The 15,884-nt window shown below is 40.4% G+C and overlaps 1 protein-coding gene across 1 annotated transcript; it reads left to right on the forward strand.

The window, feature by feature from the left end:
• Nucleotides 1-1,118: 1,118 nt before the first annotated feature.
• Nucleotides 1,119-12,417, forward strand: LOC117480626 (terminal nucleotidyltransferase 4A-like). The gene is made up of 12 exons (XM_034128005.1): nucleotides 1,119-1,813; nucleotides 2,306-2,429; nucleotides 4,755-4,801; nucleotides 6,600-6,720; nucleotides 6,866-6,973; nucleotides 7,058-7,186; nucleotides 7,507-7,720; nucleotides 8,127-8,253; nucleotides 8,848-8,951; nucleotides 9,154-9,338; nucleotides 9,502-9,639; nucleotides 9,946-12,417. The coding sequence occupies exons 1-12, from the start codon at nucleotides 1,119-1,121 to the stop codon at nucleotides 10,366-10,368; spliced, it is 2,415 nt and encodes an 804-aa protein (XP_033983896.1). The 3' UTR covers nucleotides 10,369-12,417.
• Nucleotides 12,418-15,884: the final 3,467 nt, after the last annotated feature.

Genomic DNA, 15,884 nt, shown 5'->3' on the forward strand with positions numbered 1-15,884 from the left:
AAACTGTGGCCCTGTTTTATATAATTTCTTCATTTGTAAATATGAGGATTTGATGTTTGTATGAATGAAAAATAAGATTGCCACAGCTCTGTACAGTTTAAAGTTTCAGAGGTTATTTAACTTTTTCAAATAAAAAATTCAACTTAATGAACATAAAATACATGTCTATTTGGTTGCATTTACTCCTCACTTGCCCAAATGAAATTCATTATAAAGCCATGCAAATTGTGTTCTGGACCTTGGTCTACAAACGTAATATAGCCTACTGACCTAAACTGCATGCTTATCCTAAATGAGAATAAGTCATTTATAAACTTATATTTCTTCGGGTGACATAACATTATCATTCGAATACAACATTGTGATAGAGGCAGTAATAATTGATCCAGCCAAATTTTAAAAAACGATCACGTTTATTCTGCCCGGTCTGATCTGTGCAACATAATGGCTACAATTTCCGGACGTTGCCTTCAAAATAAAAGCCCACAACACATTTGATACGTATTACATTTGAATAAATGTGTCTTAGAACAAATTGCAGAATTGTAAAATCGTGTAGAGACGATTTCTGTTATGACTTCAAATGCTTTTAAGAAATCCTGAATGAGAAATTGGTTTTAGACAAGATTTAGGAATATGGAGTAGGAGAGTTACACTTTAACAACCTATATCATCTATAAAGTATATATTTTTAAATGTAATTAAGCTAAAATCTCTTGGACATACTGCTTTGTATTTTTTTTATGTTGTGTGTTGTTAATATGAGTTTCCAAGGCGTGGGTTCATTATTACGTTTAACTTCCGGTGTGTCCGGCCTGTGTTTGGGTAAATTGACGCATCTTTGAGTCTCGGGGGGTGTGTTCAAAGATTTAAATCCCTTGGACATGCGTAGACGCTGATCCGGCCTGCTGGGTTCGCCATATTGGCTGTCTTTACATGGGGAGTGGAGTTGGACGACCTGCCTGAAAAACCAAATCAGTTACTGGACATGAAGCAATTCGAAGATAACAAGTAAATTAACGCGGTAGGATTTATCTGTCTACTTGAACGCAAAGTGTTGAATTTGCCAAATTGCTCGCCATTTCCCCCTGAAGTGGTTCTCGACCAACTCTACTCCAATGGATCCCCGGACCGCTTGGATGCAGCCGGAACAGAAGGGACCTGCCAATTCCCCGTGGGTGCACATTTGGGAATCCTCTCAGGGATTTGGAGCTAACTCCGGCATCGACAACCACCTTCACCACCAACGCAACTTTGCATCATTAAATGCAAACTCCACGGAGGCTAACGGTGAGTATCGCAAGAATGTAGCACTGCCGGGGTGTGTGTTTGGGAAACTGTCGAAGCGAGACAGCGGCGGCGTAGAGAGGGGAAATGTCCGGAGGACGGGCTCGTTGTCGCCGTCCTCCTCCTCACTGGACTCGGAGGCCGAAAGCTCCTCGCCTTCCGGCTCCTCGCTGCAAATCGATAATTTGAACGAAGAGGCCAGTCGGTTTTTACACTACGGCGAGCACGAGTTGAACGAGAACAATCTCAGACGGCAACAGCAGCCCCCTCCGCCTTTTCACACTGTCCAGCAACACTGTCGCAGCATGCAACAATCTGGCGGCCACACCCCCACCGGGATGAAAAATCAGCATGGGAACAAGCACCACCACTATCAGTCACAGTCATCCGGCCGCAGGAGGCACCTGAACAGGGCCAACACTTTCCACGGTATCAACCCGCTCCTGTCCTACGCCTGCAATGGACACCATGTAGACTCTTCGTTATGCCTGTGGAAAACCAGGCGCTACAGCCCGGGTATAAACGGGTAAGGATAATTGTAAGGTTTTTTTTTCTAAGTCATGAGGTACGGGGTTCTTAAAGGAAACTCACCTGGTCACCCAATGAACACTTTTCCATGATGAATTGTAATGAAATAGGTTCAGTATGCATTAAACAGTTACATGTAGGCCTATGCTTTTTCTCATCGTACATTGCACGATTTATGTCGATCTAGTATTTCATATCGCAATAAACGGTGAAAACCATCAGTTGTGTAACTGACCCAACTCATTTATCTACGTTAACTTGCAAGTCAGACATTTAAAACAATTTAAATAGTTTGTAAAATAATGAACTTGAATTTGTGTGAACTGAAGTGCTTCAAACAATTCCTTTAGGGCAGTAACATTAGTATAGTCTTTATGTCTAGGCCTTTTAATTTGTATCAAATGCATCCAGAAATGCTTTCTGTAATCTTACATTATATTGCTCACTCTGTTCCTGTGGTTCTGTCCTTTCTCCTTTTTTGAATCTTCAGTCTTCATGAAGAAATTGTGGACTTTTTCAACTTCATGTCGCCACGACCAGAGGAGGAAGCCATGAGAAGAGATGTTGTGAACAGAATAGAAGGTGTCATCATGGACTTGTGGCCCACAGCACGGGTGAGCACCTGTAAAACTCTCAGCTACTTTCAAAGGTCATTATTCGACCATGGTTTCCTAAAACGCAGAAACAGAGGATGAAACCCTCTTTATTTGTCACACATACATGCACACAGTGAACTTGTGTCTCTGCTTTTAACCCATCCTAGTACTAGGAGCAGTGGTGAGTGTTGTGTCGCTTTTGGCTTAGTTCAATATACGATACGATATTACTTTATTAGTCGGACCAAGTCTGAAATTTGACTTGCGTCACAGCAGCTCCATGTCCAACACCAACATAGACAAATATCCAGACACAAATACATGAAACACAAACAACAAACATTTAACATAACAGCACAATCAGTGCTGTTATAAAATACATTTCAATCAAGCCATTGAGTTGGATGACCACTTCACTGACACTGTCTAATCATACTGAGAATGTAAGCGTTTTAGGCGCCGTTTACACGAGGAGAAAACTGCTTTTATCTGCATAGTTTCGCGTGCGTATAGCCCTATTATTTACACGAGTCTGATAGAAACTGACCCCACAAACGATAACGGGTCCCAAGGTGGATAGATTTGCAAACGAAACGCTCTGGGGGGGTCAACCGAGTCCGTGTAATCACCTCTATACGAATATTTCCTGAAAAAATAACGATAGCCCCACCTTTCCCCACCTCTCCTGCTCACTGCTGTAGCATGGCTGTGTTAATTAAACGCACAAGGGGTTCTTGAATGAAATAATATTATAAAAGGCAAACCAGAATTGTTAACGCCCAATATACTCCTTAAACAAAATAAACAGAGTCAGATTTCATGCATTGATCCATTATATTGACAAAGGAGGATCTCACCCGGTGTTTGTAGAGAATATCTCTGAGCGAGTCCTCTCCACGGAGACATGCTCCTCCTCCTGTCAGTAGCTACTGCTAGTGCTACTGCTACTGACCATGCTACAGATATTAGTGCAAAAATATACAGCTCCTCTACCACAACCATCAGCAACAAGTGGACATGGAGAATTACATGAACTACATGTTGCTAAATCCACGGCGGGGCGTAAACAGAAGGGTAGCCATGGCAACATTGCAGCGGGGCTACTGCGGAGTCTTCGTCACTGCTTTTGGTGTATTTTGTGGCGGAAGTTACAGCGCCACTTACAGTCCCGGCATATGTACTACAGCGTTTCCAGCGGTCTCGTTTGAACAGACACGTTAAATGAAACGAATGCATGTGAACGGAAGACTTTTTTGAATACGCATACTGTGCATAAACGCAAACGTTCCCGTGTGAGCGGGGCCTTAGAAAGAATATTACTTATGGGAGACCAATTTAATTGATATAAAATGTATACATCCACTTTTCTAAAATGGACCTTTTTTTTTTCCTCTTATGAGCTGGAGTGTACCAAGAAAATAGGTGCAAAAGCAGGTCTCCACTCAGGATTCACATATTTAATTTCAAAACCTTTTGGAATACATTTCTATATCAGTTTTTTTTAATGCATATTCTTTCTCTTTTAATTGACTGGTTTTGTCAAAAAAAAATGTATTCAATACTGCTATCGCCTGTTTAAATCAATGTGTTTGTTTGTAAAGTTTTTTTGTCTGAAGATTTACTGTGCTTCACGTTTGGCCTTTCTGTAGACGGTCAACTCACTTACGGCCCGTCCACATGGCGGCGTGCGTTGAAGCTTCAACGCTTCTGCCCATTCACTTTGAATGGGGTGACGTCACGCTTTGCCGAACTGCATTGTGGTTCCGTCGCTTCGCTTTGCTCGCTTCAAAAGTTGAGCAATGTTCAACTTTTGAAGCTTCGAAGGAAGCGTTAGCCAATTAAATCATATGCCAGTACAAGCTCTAGCCAATCAAACCGCGTGCTTGTGTGTCCGGGGCGGGAGATTCATGTGATTGGTTGTTGGTCAGGCTTCCGACACGCCTGCCGGCAAGCTTCAACGCACGCTGCCGTGTGGACGCTGCGTTACACTGCACGTCCAGAGTTGCCGAGATGTTATTATTATTCATGTAACTTGCATTTCTAAATAAACATTAGTAAATTAATGTTATACTCAGTGTAATTTGTAACAAATGGCATTTTTTTTTTGGTTGCCATTTATGAACCTTTTAAGCTAATCCTAGCCCAGAGAGGTCCCACTGGGCCTCACTTTCCTCCAAAAGACACATTTGTGTTTCTCCAAGCTGTGGTGGTACAAATCATGCGTTGAGCAGTACAGCTCAAATGCATGCATAAAGGTCACCCTTGCTAAAACATGAGTGATCAAATTAATGAAGATAACAATGTGTAAATCAGAATTGTATTAATTGGTCTTTAACTCTGCAGGTGGAGATATTTGGCAGCTTCAGCACAGGACTTTATCTTCCAACAAGGTAAAATGTGTGTGTGTAGTCTGACCTTATATGAGGGACTTGACATCTTTGATAGGGTATGACTATTTCTGTCAGAGTATACTACAATACAGTATTCAGAATTGCTGTTTACTTTTTGTTCTATGCTATCATTGTGTTCTTGTATACAGTGTGTTTCTTTAGCCTTTTCAAGGGTTACTATGTTATTTGATTTGAACATATTTTACTCTGCAGTATTTCAAATTGAGTGACAAGTGTAGCACTTAATATAGAGATTGTTGAAGTGTGGAAATAAGGCAGGTGTTAAATGCAGTGATTGTTTCAACATCACACCACCTGCATTCACTTGAGCCATACTCCAAGATCAACAATGTTGATTATGAAGTAGGACCTGAGGCCTGTACTACGAAGCCGGATTTTCTCTTAGCCGGCTGACTTCAGGGAAAACTCGGGCTTTCCGGTCCTACGACGCTGGTTCTCTTTTTAGCGGGCTAGATCTCCATGGTAACTTATGCTGAGCGGCTAACCTCCTCGGGAGGAAGTTAGGTTGCAGGCTAAGAGATCAACTCAGTGAAAGCACCGCCTGCTGACCAATCAGAGCTCCGTGTGCGGAGTTTAAAGCTATCAAGTCATATTACAGGATAGAGGAAATACAGAAAAACTGCCGTTGCAGGAAAGACGGCTGGCAAAAATCACCGACTGTGTGAACGTGGAAATTAATAGAATATCCCCTCCCATCTTCAGAGAAATCTGACTATTATAACATTAGCGTTAAGAAAGCTTACTTAAATATCTGCCACAACATAAGTAACCGGATTAGAGTAACATTAAGTACAGTCCGCGGCACTCAGTGCAGACGTCAATGTGTCCCATTATCATTCATATCATAATCATAATCATAATGTATCATATATTTCCTTATCTGAGTCAGCTGAGCCGTATCTGGCCGTGCAACACTTACAGTGTCACATACTGTATGCAGAAGTATTATTTTAAGCAACACATTAAGTTGACGAAACACTCGAGTCAAATGTAATTAAAGTCAGATCGTGTCTTGGACGGGGCAGTGATATCATAAACCTATTAATGTACGCATTCAAACACTTTTTCTGTTACCAGCTGTATTCACCTTGCAGGTGCAGCTATGTGGCTTTTATCCTGGATAAAGTGTTTAAGTCATGGATGTTTAAAGTTGAACTTCTTCATATTTTACTAATATTAAAGTTCACTTTTCATTCAGGAAGTATGACGCTGCGCTGTCAGTACGCTTGTCCATGTTTGTGATTGGTCGAATGCTCCAAATACCACCCCTTTCATGTGAACGCGCACCTAACTAGATAGGACACGGCTGGCTTAAGCGATCCACTTGATATCCAGCGTTGTAGTACAGCTTAGCGAGAGCGCGTATGTTTTGGATTGGGCCAACCGGCTAACTCAAACATATCCAGGTTAGGAAAATCCGGCTTCGTAGTACAGGCCTCAGGTCTTAATGATGCCTACATCATAAACAAATGTAATATTTATTTCTATGTTTATTTTGTATAGTTACAAGATTTTTTTTTAAAAAGAAAATGTAAACTTGAGTGGTTAATAACCTTAACGTTAAAGAGAAATAATGCTTCACTGCCACCTGCATTTGGCCACCTTTCCTTTTCATCTTGGTTTTGGTCACATTGTGCCCACACAACCTTTCCCAACAGCCTTAACTAGATGGCCCTAATGTGTTTTTCTTCTGTGACCTCGTTGTTGTACACTGTGTAGACATAATTCTTTGGATGTCACCTTTTAACGACAAAGTACTCTGTGTTTTTATTCTCAGTGACATTGACCTGGTGGTGTTTGGACAGTGGGACCATCCTCCACTGCAGGAACTGGAACAAGCTCTGAAGAAGCACAATGTGGCTGGCCCTTATCCCATCAAGGTCCTCGACAAAGCTACAGTAAGTCACCGGGAGAGCGCAGACTGTTTCCAATAAGTCAAGAGCACACGGAGAGAAAACCTTTGCATCTTATAAAACAAAAGCCGTTCAGTTCACCCACTCTTTTTTTGGATTGATTCCAATAAACTCTTTGACCTGTCCTCAGGTGCCAATCATCAAGCTTACTGACCATGAAACGGAGATAAAAGTGGACATCAGCTTCAATGTAGAGACTGCAGTTAAAGCAGCACAGTTCATCAAAAGCTATCTTAAGGTAACACTTCAAAACCTGACACCTTTGATGCGTATTGAGGCCTTTTTTTTTTTTTCAGTCTTTAATTTGTTTCCTCTCTTGTAGAAGTACACCATTCTGCCGCCTCTGATCTTTGTCCTGAAGCAGTTCCTACTTCAGAGGGATCTGAATGAAGTCTTCACTGGAGGCATCAGCTCTTACAGCCTTATACTAATGGCCATCAGCTTCCTGCAGGTACACATGGTATACCTGCTATATGTACTGCGCATCTGCAACAAAATCCTTTCTTGTCTATTGAAATAATAGCAGGTTGATACAATTATCACCTTCTGTCAAAGGAAAAGCTCTCTATATTATTTGTATACCCTACCTGAGAACTGTTGTATCTGTGCACAATTTGAAAGGAAGGTGTCAAAATTGGAAAAAGCATCTATTGACTTTGTCTTGATATGTAAACTTTTGTATTTTATTTAAAAAAAAAAATAATAATTGCAGTTTAATCGGGCTGGATTTGGTTTGAAAGTGTGGATAATGATAACGTCTGATTATCACAGTTACACCCTCGAATCGACACGCGACGTGCCAACATCAACCTGGGCATCCTGCTGATCGAGTTCTTCGAGCTGTATGGCCATAACTTCAACTACATAAAGACCGGCATCAGGGTGAAGAATGATGGAGCTTACGTGTCCAAGGAGGAAATGCTCAAAGCCATGGGGAGTGGAAACAGGCCATCCATGCTCTGCATAGAAGACCCAATACAGCCAGGTCAGCTTGGGATTTGATGAATACATTGAGTGACATGCTCAATTCACATAGAGGGTGTGGCATCATGGCAGTAGCAAACATTCATCATTTTCTCTCAGTACCTTAATATGGGAAATTATGACTGTGTAAACATTGTAAAGATCAGGAAAAAACTCCAAAGACATTTAAAAAGACAAAGTTGTGACAAAATCATATTCTGTGGGATGCTTTTAGTTTCAAAACATGGATGCATAGATAATCTTGATTTGACTGACAAACCCTGCTATGAAGTAGGATGGGGTCCAACTCTTTCATGCCTGCATGGCTAGTGCTTTAACACATTTCCCGGGACTTTATACGCAGTTTGTGTCTGTATATATCGTATTGTCCAAAGCTGTTTAACCTCTCTTTATATTGATTTTCACAGGGAACGACGTGGGCAGGAGTTCATACGGTGTCCTGCAAGTCAAGCAGGTGTTTGACTTTGCCTACATGGTGCTGAGTCATGGAGTATCTCCTCTTGCACGCGCTTACCCCAACAAGGAATACGACAGGTTGTTTTCTCCATGATTTAGTGATGTTTGGCATTGGCCCAAGCAAGTCATCTTACATACTTTTTTAGAACTGCATTATCTTTTGAGAATCTTGCAATTTGCATATGACTTTTTGGCCAAGCAACCAACACAAGCTTGATGCATCTTGGCTAAATTACAGCTAGCTGTCTAACCTTAGCTTTGCTTACAGTTAGGTACTCGATTTAAATACCTATGCAGTATCATAGCTCACTGGGCTGCAATTTGTATTTATATAATTAATATTTTGTTTGCAATAATATTAGCAACAAGCAATGGTTAGCGAGCTAGTTGTTTCTTGTCTAAACTGCCTCGATCTGTCGTCGGTTGCTTTTGTAACATTTGCTAAGGGAGTTGAAATTGGGCAATTTACCCAAGGGCACAACAATGTCACATCTTCAGATTGTTCAGGCAAAACCTTCCTGCACATAGAAATGAGTTGAGGGAAGGTCTTAGATTTTAAGATGTTTCATAATCCATCATCATAATAAACTTTACTTTGTAATGATTTTGTAAGCACTAGTTTTGAGAGTTTCCTGATAACATTGTGGAATACACCTGTCTCTGTCTCTGCAGCACTTTAGGACGCATCCTCAAAGTCAGCCCAGAGGTGTTGGCCTACAGGGACTGGACAATAAAGAAGTGGGCAGCCAAGCAGCATGTCAAGTTGGAGAACAATGGTAACTTTGTGGGAACCTTGGGTTTGCATCCACTTTGGAACAATAATACTGTTTTGTATTATTGGATACTGTTTATCCAATACTGGATGTTATATTATGACTCCCATTTGTTTTGCTATATTAAAAGTAAAATGGTTTGGTAAATAAACTTGATGTTGAAAGTTCTAACTTCTTTTAACAGTAGTCTTCTGTTTATTCCTAGATATAGAGACCTGTGAGCAGGACCTTGCCAGGCTGATGCTGGTCACTGTAGAGGATCAAAGAGACTCTTCCTCCCCCCTCAGCACTGACTCTCCCTCACCTTCGCCAGTGTTCCTCCCCAGCCCTCACCACCACTCCTCATCGTCCTCAGCATGCTCGCTCTCCTCATCCTCCGGAAGTGACATAGTAAGGCCAAAGGATATTTTGCCTTTGAAACATTCACTACATAAGTTGCTGATTAACTTTGTATAGTGATCAAAGCCACTAAAATGCCTTCTGCCATTATTTATCCATAATAAAAAACAAAATCATTGCATCTTTGTTAAACAGCATGTGTTCTTTTCCCCAGGAGTCTGATTCTCCCCCAAACAGTAATACTGCAATCCAACTCCAGTCTCTCACCCTGGCCTCAGTCCATTCAGTTCTCCAGATGGCTTCTGATTTGGGGGTAACGCATCCACCAGGCTTTATCCAGACAGTGCCTCAGGTCAGTTTAATTGTGTTCCCCTTTACAGGTTGCAGGAAAAAACATAAAACTTCACTAATATTTTTCAAATAAGGACATTTAAAACCTATGAACTTGATACAATGGTTATTTTTGTTATCCTCTTATATACAACTTGATATCCACATTTTAAATGTGGCCATGGAAACACTTTTTTCTATCATGAACATTTGAACAGAATTACATTTCCTATAAAATTACATTATAAATGTTTCAACAATGCAAAACTGACTTAATGAGAATTCTGATTTTTTTTTTATATATATATATTCTGCTTTTAATTGCTAGGTCCAGATGTCCTTCCCAGAAAACCTTACCATCCCCTCACTCTCCAATTGCCAATTCTACCACGAGAATCCACCTTCGGTCAATGTTGTGCACCATCACATGACACACGCTGCACAAGTCTCCCAGCACACAAACTCCACAAGCCCCCTCCACCAGCTCCACCACCCGCAGATGGTAGGACATCAGAGCCACACAGTGCTACACCATGGCTCCCTTGATCCGCAAAAAGTTGGCTTCAAGCAAAACCAAGGTGGAGTTCTCCAAGGTCAAAATCAAACTCAAGGTAACTTCAGTCCCCAGCAGCGCTTTGTCCCCCAGGGTCATAAGACAGCACCAGGTTTCAGGAACCAGCAGCAGTACAACCGTAACACCTGGCGGAGCAAAAAGAAGGAAAACCTTCCTGCTCTTAACCAGAGCAGATGAAAGACTTGCTTGCCTGGCATTGTTTTTTGAAGGCCTCACATAACTCATGAGTTTTGATGTTGACCAGCTGGGAAGCATTCACGATGCACCCGTTTTCTGTTTGGAGGCTCTCTAAAATGCACCAACTTTGTCCTATAATTCACATGTCAATTGAAGTTGACTCCAAAGGTGTCAAAATGATTGATCTACGTTAGCAATGTGCAAGCACTAAGTGATGCTACAAGGCTCTCGCAGGCAAATGAGGACTGTCAAAGGCCCAAAGTCTTAACTGTGCTCATTTTGTTGCATCGGCCTGATGAGGCCCTTCCTCTAAAAATGTGATGCACAGAATTTAAGTTGATCAAGGAATTACCGATTCCTAGACTGGGTCTCCTTCCCAGTGTCACTTTTGAGCAGCTAAAGATTGACTGGATAGCTATAGAGTTGATTAACGTTTTGAGTTTCCATGCAACTTGAACGCCGTTAGTAAACTTGATGTGCCATAGTACTGAACTGGTCTTTCTTGAAGTTCTGACTCTTATTGAGCCTTTTTGAGCAGGTTTTGGGCTCTTGTCTTCTGAATGCAAACTTGCTCTTGTCTTCTGAATGCAAACTTGCTTTTGGCTACACTCTTGATTCAGAGCTCTTACAGCTTGGACTATCATCTACCAATTGTACTCTGGAGCGAAGCACTACCTTTCTACCTATGCAGCGCAACGCTGACTTGATGTTTTTGGTGTGACAGCACAAAACGGACCTTGTCTCAAGTGCTTAAACTGTGATGACTTGTTTGAATGTACCAAGTGTTTCGTTTTTGTATGTTGGTCATTTGTTCCCTTGTTTTTGTCACCGGGGGCTTTTTTTTTTCACATTGGCACTATTACCTTTTTTTATTATTGTAAACATTGACACCTTATTTTATGTTTGTTGCGTTCATGTGCAATAATTGCTTTTAATTTATTTCACGTTTTACCATAAGTTTGCTTTTTTATTTTAAGACAACATTGATCTGTGCAATAGATGGACTAAAGGGCCTTGAAGGAATGTTTGCGTGTGTGTCTGTATCTGTGTGCATGTTTGTGTGTGTGTGTGTGTGCAGCTTTCCAACAGAAGGGGGAGCTATGGTAAAGCAAAATGAGAAATGTGCCAAAAATGACATGGTTTACAACTGCATTATGATAACATGAAATGTTACCAACTTCCTGCATTATCACCACTACTCATTTCACTTGTTTCATTCGTTTGATTTTGGGGTGTATTTCTGCTTAATGGAAGTAGCAAATACACCTTAACATTGTTTACTTTTGTCATTTCAAAAATAGTTGGTGCTATTTATTACCAGCAAAGTGCTTTTTTTCTCTGCCTTATATCTCCTTTCAATTCTGTTAAAGCAACAGGTTAACTGCCTTCTTAAATGACCGAACTTGCCCTTTTTCCTGTATGTAGCCAGCTTTCTGTTCTATTGGTCTCCATAAGCACTGCCAGGTTTACTTGGCTTTTATTTGTACATCCAGTTTCTAGGTGTATGCTCCAGTAGTAGACTCCTAATGCAGTCAATGATTGTTAACATGTCACAACTTTTTCAAAGTTCATAAAGATGGCAAGAGGTCCCTCCATTTCAGAAATGTTCCTCTCTCGTATTTAAAGTCAGTATTTATACATCTTGTAAGACAAGGTTTTAAGCTACATAATTTACACAGTAATCTGTAAGAGGAATGGAGCTTGGGATGTCATAGAATCACTGTTACTAGAGTTTTGGTAGAGCCATTAACAAAACCGAATTTGGTGAGGGTCATGTTTTAAAAGTATGTGACGATTATATCCCCCTGCTCACCAATCCGATGGACTCTATACTGTTGGTAGCATAACCTCATCTTCAATGCTGCTTTTATTAAGCCATGTAGATGATGATCCAAGGGTTTATTTGTCATATTGCCACAAACGAAATCCCCAGCTCAAATGTGTGTAATTAAGGATGGGTTGTTATGTGTAAATGACAGACATATAGATGTATACCTTGTTTTTTTTATGTAAGTTTTCTATTTTTTTAATAAACATTTTAAAACTAAATGTCCTTTTTTACTGCGTTTCTGTCCACTCTTTGTGCTGGCCTTTACATTGCGGCACAATGGTGAAAGGGATGTTTTGTATTGCTTGGAGGAACATACTACTTTTGGTTTGCTATTATATTTTTTCAGTTGTTACTGTTTTAGCCTTTTATTTATTTTTTATATATATTTTTTATTTTAAATCGACAAAACAGCTGTTCAGAGAAAAAGGAAGCAATGCAACAAAAGGCCAAGAGCTGATTTTAAACATGGCCCGCTGCAGTAAAAACTCAGCCTTTGTACATGAGCTATACAAGGTGACCGATTAAACGGTACAGCCTTTTTCCAAACTACTTAATTCTTAGTAATGCTTTACACTTGCTTCATCACAGCTGGGGACATTCAGACTAAATGGAAATATGTATTAGTACTTTTCTAGTCTTTGCAACCACTTAAAGGTCTCCTAATCTATTTTTAGGCATATCATGGGTAAAAAAACATGTCTGTGTTTTGCTCAAAATACCAAACGGATCATGCATTTTAGACATCCTTCTGTCAGCCCTGTTAGAAGAAGAACTGCAGGTTCGGGGTCCTTAGTTTGAAAAAAAAAAAGAGGATGGGGAGCTAATGCCTGCTCAGAATTATACCGGAGATAAAGCTAAATGCTGCCGTGATTAAATGCCATCATGTTCCAAACCACATCAAGGATTATTTCTGAAATGGTATGGAGCTCAAATGCTGTTTCTCTTGCGGGTTTACTACAAGGTGAGTTTCTTTTTTTATTGTCTGTTTTTTTTACACATACTCTCTCCAGTACAGCTTAGCTCTGAGTGTTAGCGATGCTTGCTAATGTAAACAAAGACCATATTACATCCAAAACACGTCGGGCATTGTTTCTGATGGCAACTTTCTGATAGTGCCGTGTGTCCACATCTCCGATATTACGTCATATCGGCTGCAAATCTGTATCCGCTCCGTTCCCCCGTTTTTAGAGATTTGGGTACGGAGGAAAAGAGGGTTTTGTTTTCTGACACTTTGTGAGTTCCCTGACACACCGGGGGGCGGAAACATATTTATGTATAAGACATCAAAAAGTGCATTTTGCATGATAGTTCCCCTTTAAGTCAGTGTTTACCCATTCACACACATTAATACAAAGGAGTCACAGGCTGGCAATTCAAGATCCTAGCTGCTCAACAGAAGCCTTACAGTCCATTCAAATGCACTCGCAAACTGATGGTCTTGTGTGTTGTAATTCTTCATGGTCTCTGATGGGGGCACTGTTGGATCATCGCTCGCTTTAGCTGCATATAATCTATTACCTTTAACATTGTCAGCAGAGTGCAGGGAAGTGGAACGTGATGGGCTTGAAAAAAAAAATCACTTCTCTGAAGGCTCAATCATTGGAGAGTTAGTGGCTGCAACGGTTATCATTTTATTCCAATTAAAATCAAGGGGGGGGGGGAAAAGTGTCCTCACTGAGACCCCTTTTAGCCTTTGTTGGCTCATAGACGCTGACTAAGGTACTTTAAAATTAGATCCAGTCTCCATGTCTTCGTCCACTATCTGTCTTCACTGATGATTATATAGAAGTGATACTTTGGCACATGCTATAGTTCATAATGTCGTTAAAAGCTGTCTTTTTGCTCCTGAGGGATATACTGGCAAGGAAGCATTGATCCTGTTTTGAAAGTCTGCAAAAAGAGACACAAATCCACACGTGACATGAGTTTCTGACGGCCTGTAAACCTGTCAGAAGATCCAGATCACACAGCAGTTGTCTGTAGTGTTAAAACGCGGTGTGTGTGTCTCTTTAACTGAGATCTGCAGGAAAGAGGACATGTCTCTGCATAAGACGCCCACACAAGGTTTGCACTTCACAGGAAAAATAACAATATTTATTTTCCTTTTTTTAGCAGGGGAGATGAAATCAAGTGTTCAAAATGTGTGACATTGCTCCCCTCCTTAAATTGAGGACATCTCCCTTTAAATGTATCTTCTCTCCAAGCTACAGATGGAACAAACATACACTTTTCATAACTTTTACCATGCCAATCGATTAAGTAGAAATGTGAGAAAGGCGTACTGAAGTAAACGGAGAAGGTTATTTAACAGACCTTAGTTCCAAATCCCAATAGCAAGAAAAATGAAGTTCCATCAAGCAAAGGTCAACAGGTGTACCTTCAGGCTGTTAGTGGCTGTCAATTTCTTGACATCTAGCATCTATGCCTATTGAAGTCCCACTTAGAGGTACTCCACTGTGCGATGCGAATCGGCACGCTACAGTAATTAGTGTTTGCAAACAACATTGTTCAAATGGCAGTCACTGAATGCCAAGACAATGGAGATGTCAGTGAGGTTTGAAAAGTCACTGTCAAGAGACTCCATTATGAATTCAGACTCACATACAGTATATTCTTGTAAATAAATGCCATTTCTCAGAGTTCTCGGTTTCTTTATCGGGTCATGACCAGACAGTTTTGTATGGTTTTTAGGGCGACAAAAGGGATGCCTAGGCTGTTAACACAACATTGACATATTATCACAACTTAATATTGGTAAATTAAAATAGCCAATATGTTGCTTATTTATACATCTAGCAGACATAAAGCAGCATCAACATTAATTTAGAGATGTGCTGTAAGTTCATTATTTACTCCTATTTGACCTCTGTATGTATGTATGCAGATGTGTTTTCATGTATTTGAAGATGAAGCTAATATTGAGTATTTGTTTCTTTTTCTTAATGCATATTGGTTATATGGCTTTTGCTGTGGTATATGGTTTCCCTTAGTGTTAGCATCAACCAACTAAAGACATATTTGGGAGAAAATGTTGGGTCCCTTTTACAAAATGTAACATTGACAGGCCTTTTGTCTGTCTTTCTGCCAATTACTCTTCAGGTCGGCCTGTCTGTCTTCCTCTCCTTTTGTGTCTTTCTCAAACACAGAAAGAGATACATGTGATCAAAGGCTCTTCCATAACAGCTTCTGTTTGTTGTGCTCTCTCAGGATGTATGGAAGAAATATTCTACTATTATGCAGCATGAAGCCACCTAGAGACAGATAATGAGGACAAAGCGTACAAAATGGAGGTGGTAATGACTGTCATCTTTTGTCTTTTCAGTAGCATGAAGAATAAATGTTATAAAAGACATGGAAGTAAAAGAAAAGAAAGAAATGGAAGAAAAAGTCCACTTTCACACTAGCGAAACGGACATGAATGTGTCACCATCAATGTTAATACATGGCGAGGAAAATCTTATTTATTCTAACACCAATATTTAGATAATAACTGCCACAAATATACAGCCTGTCCTCCTACAAAAAACGACCAAATAGGTTGATTGTTCAGCAGCTTATTACGACCCATAGTCACGTTTTAAAGTGTAGCACCTCTAGTGGTTGTGTAAGAAACAACATGCTCCCGTTGATTACAAACGCTCCGGAGGGTCGGTTATTCACAAATAACCCTCTCTGGACAATCCTA

Source organism: Trematomus bernacchii, unplaced genomic scaffold (genome assembly GCF_902827165.1).
Source record: "Trematomus bernacchii unplaced genomic scaffold, fTreBer1.1, whole genome shotgun sequence".
NCBI lineage: Eukaryota > Metazoa > Chordata > Actinopteri > Perciformes > Nototheniidae > Trematomus > Trematomus bernacchii.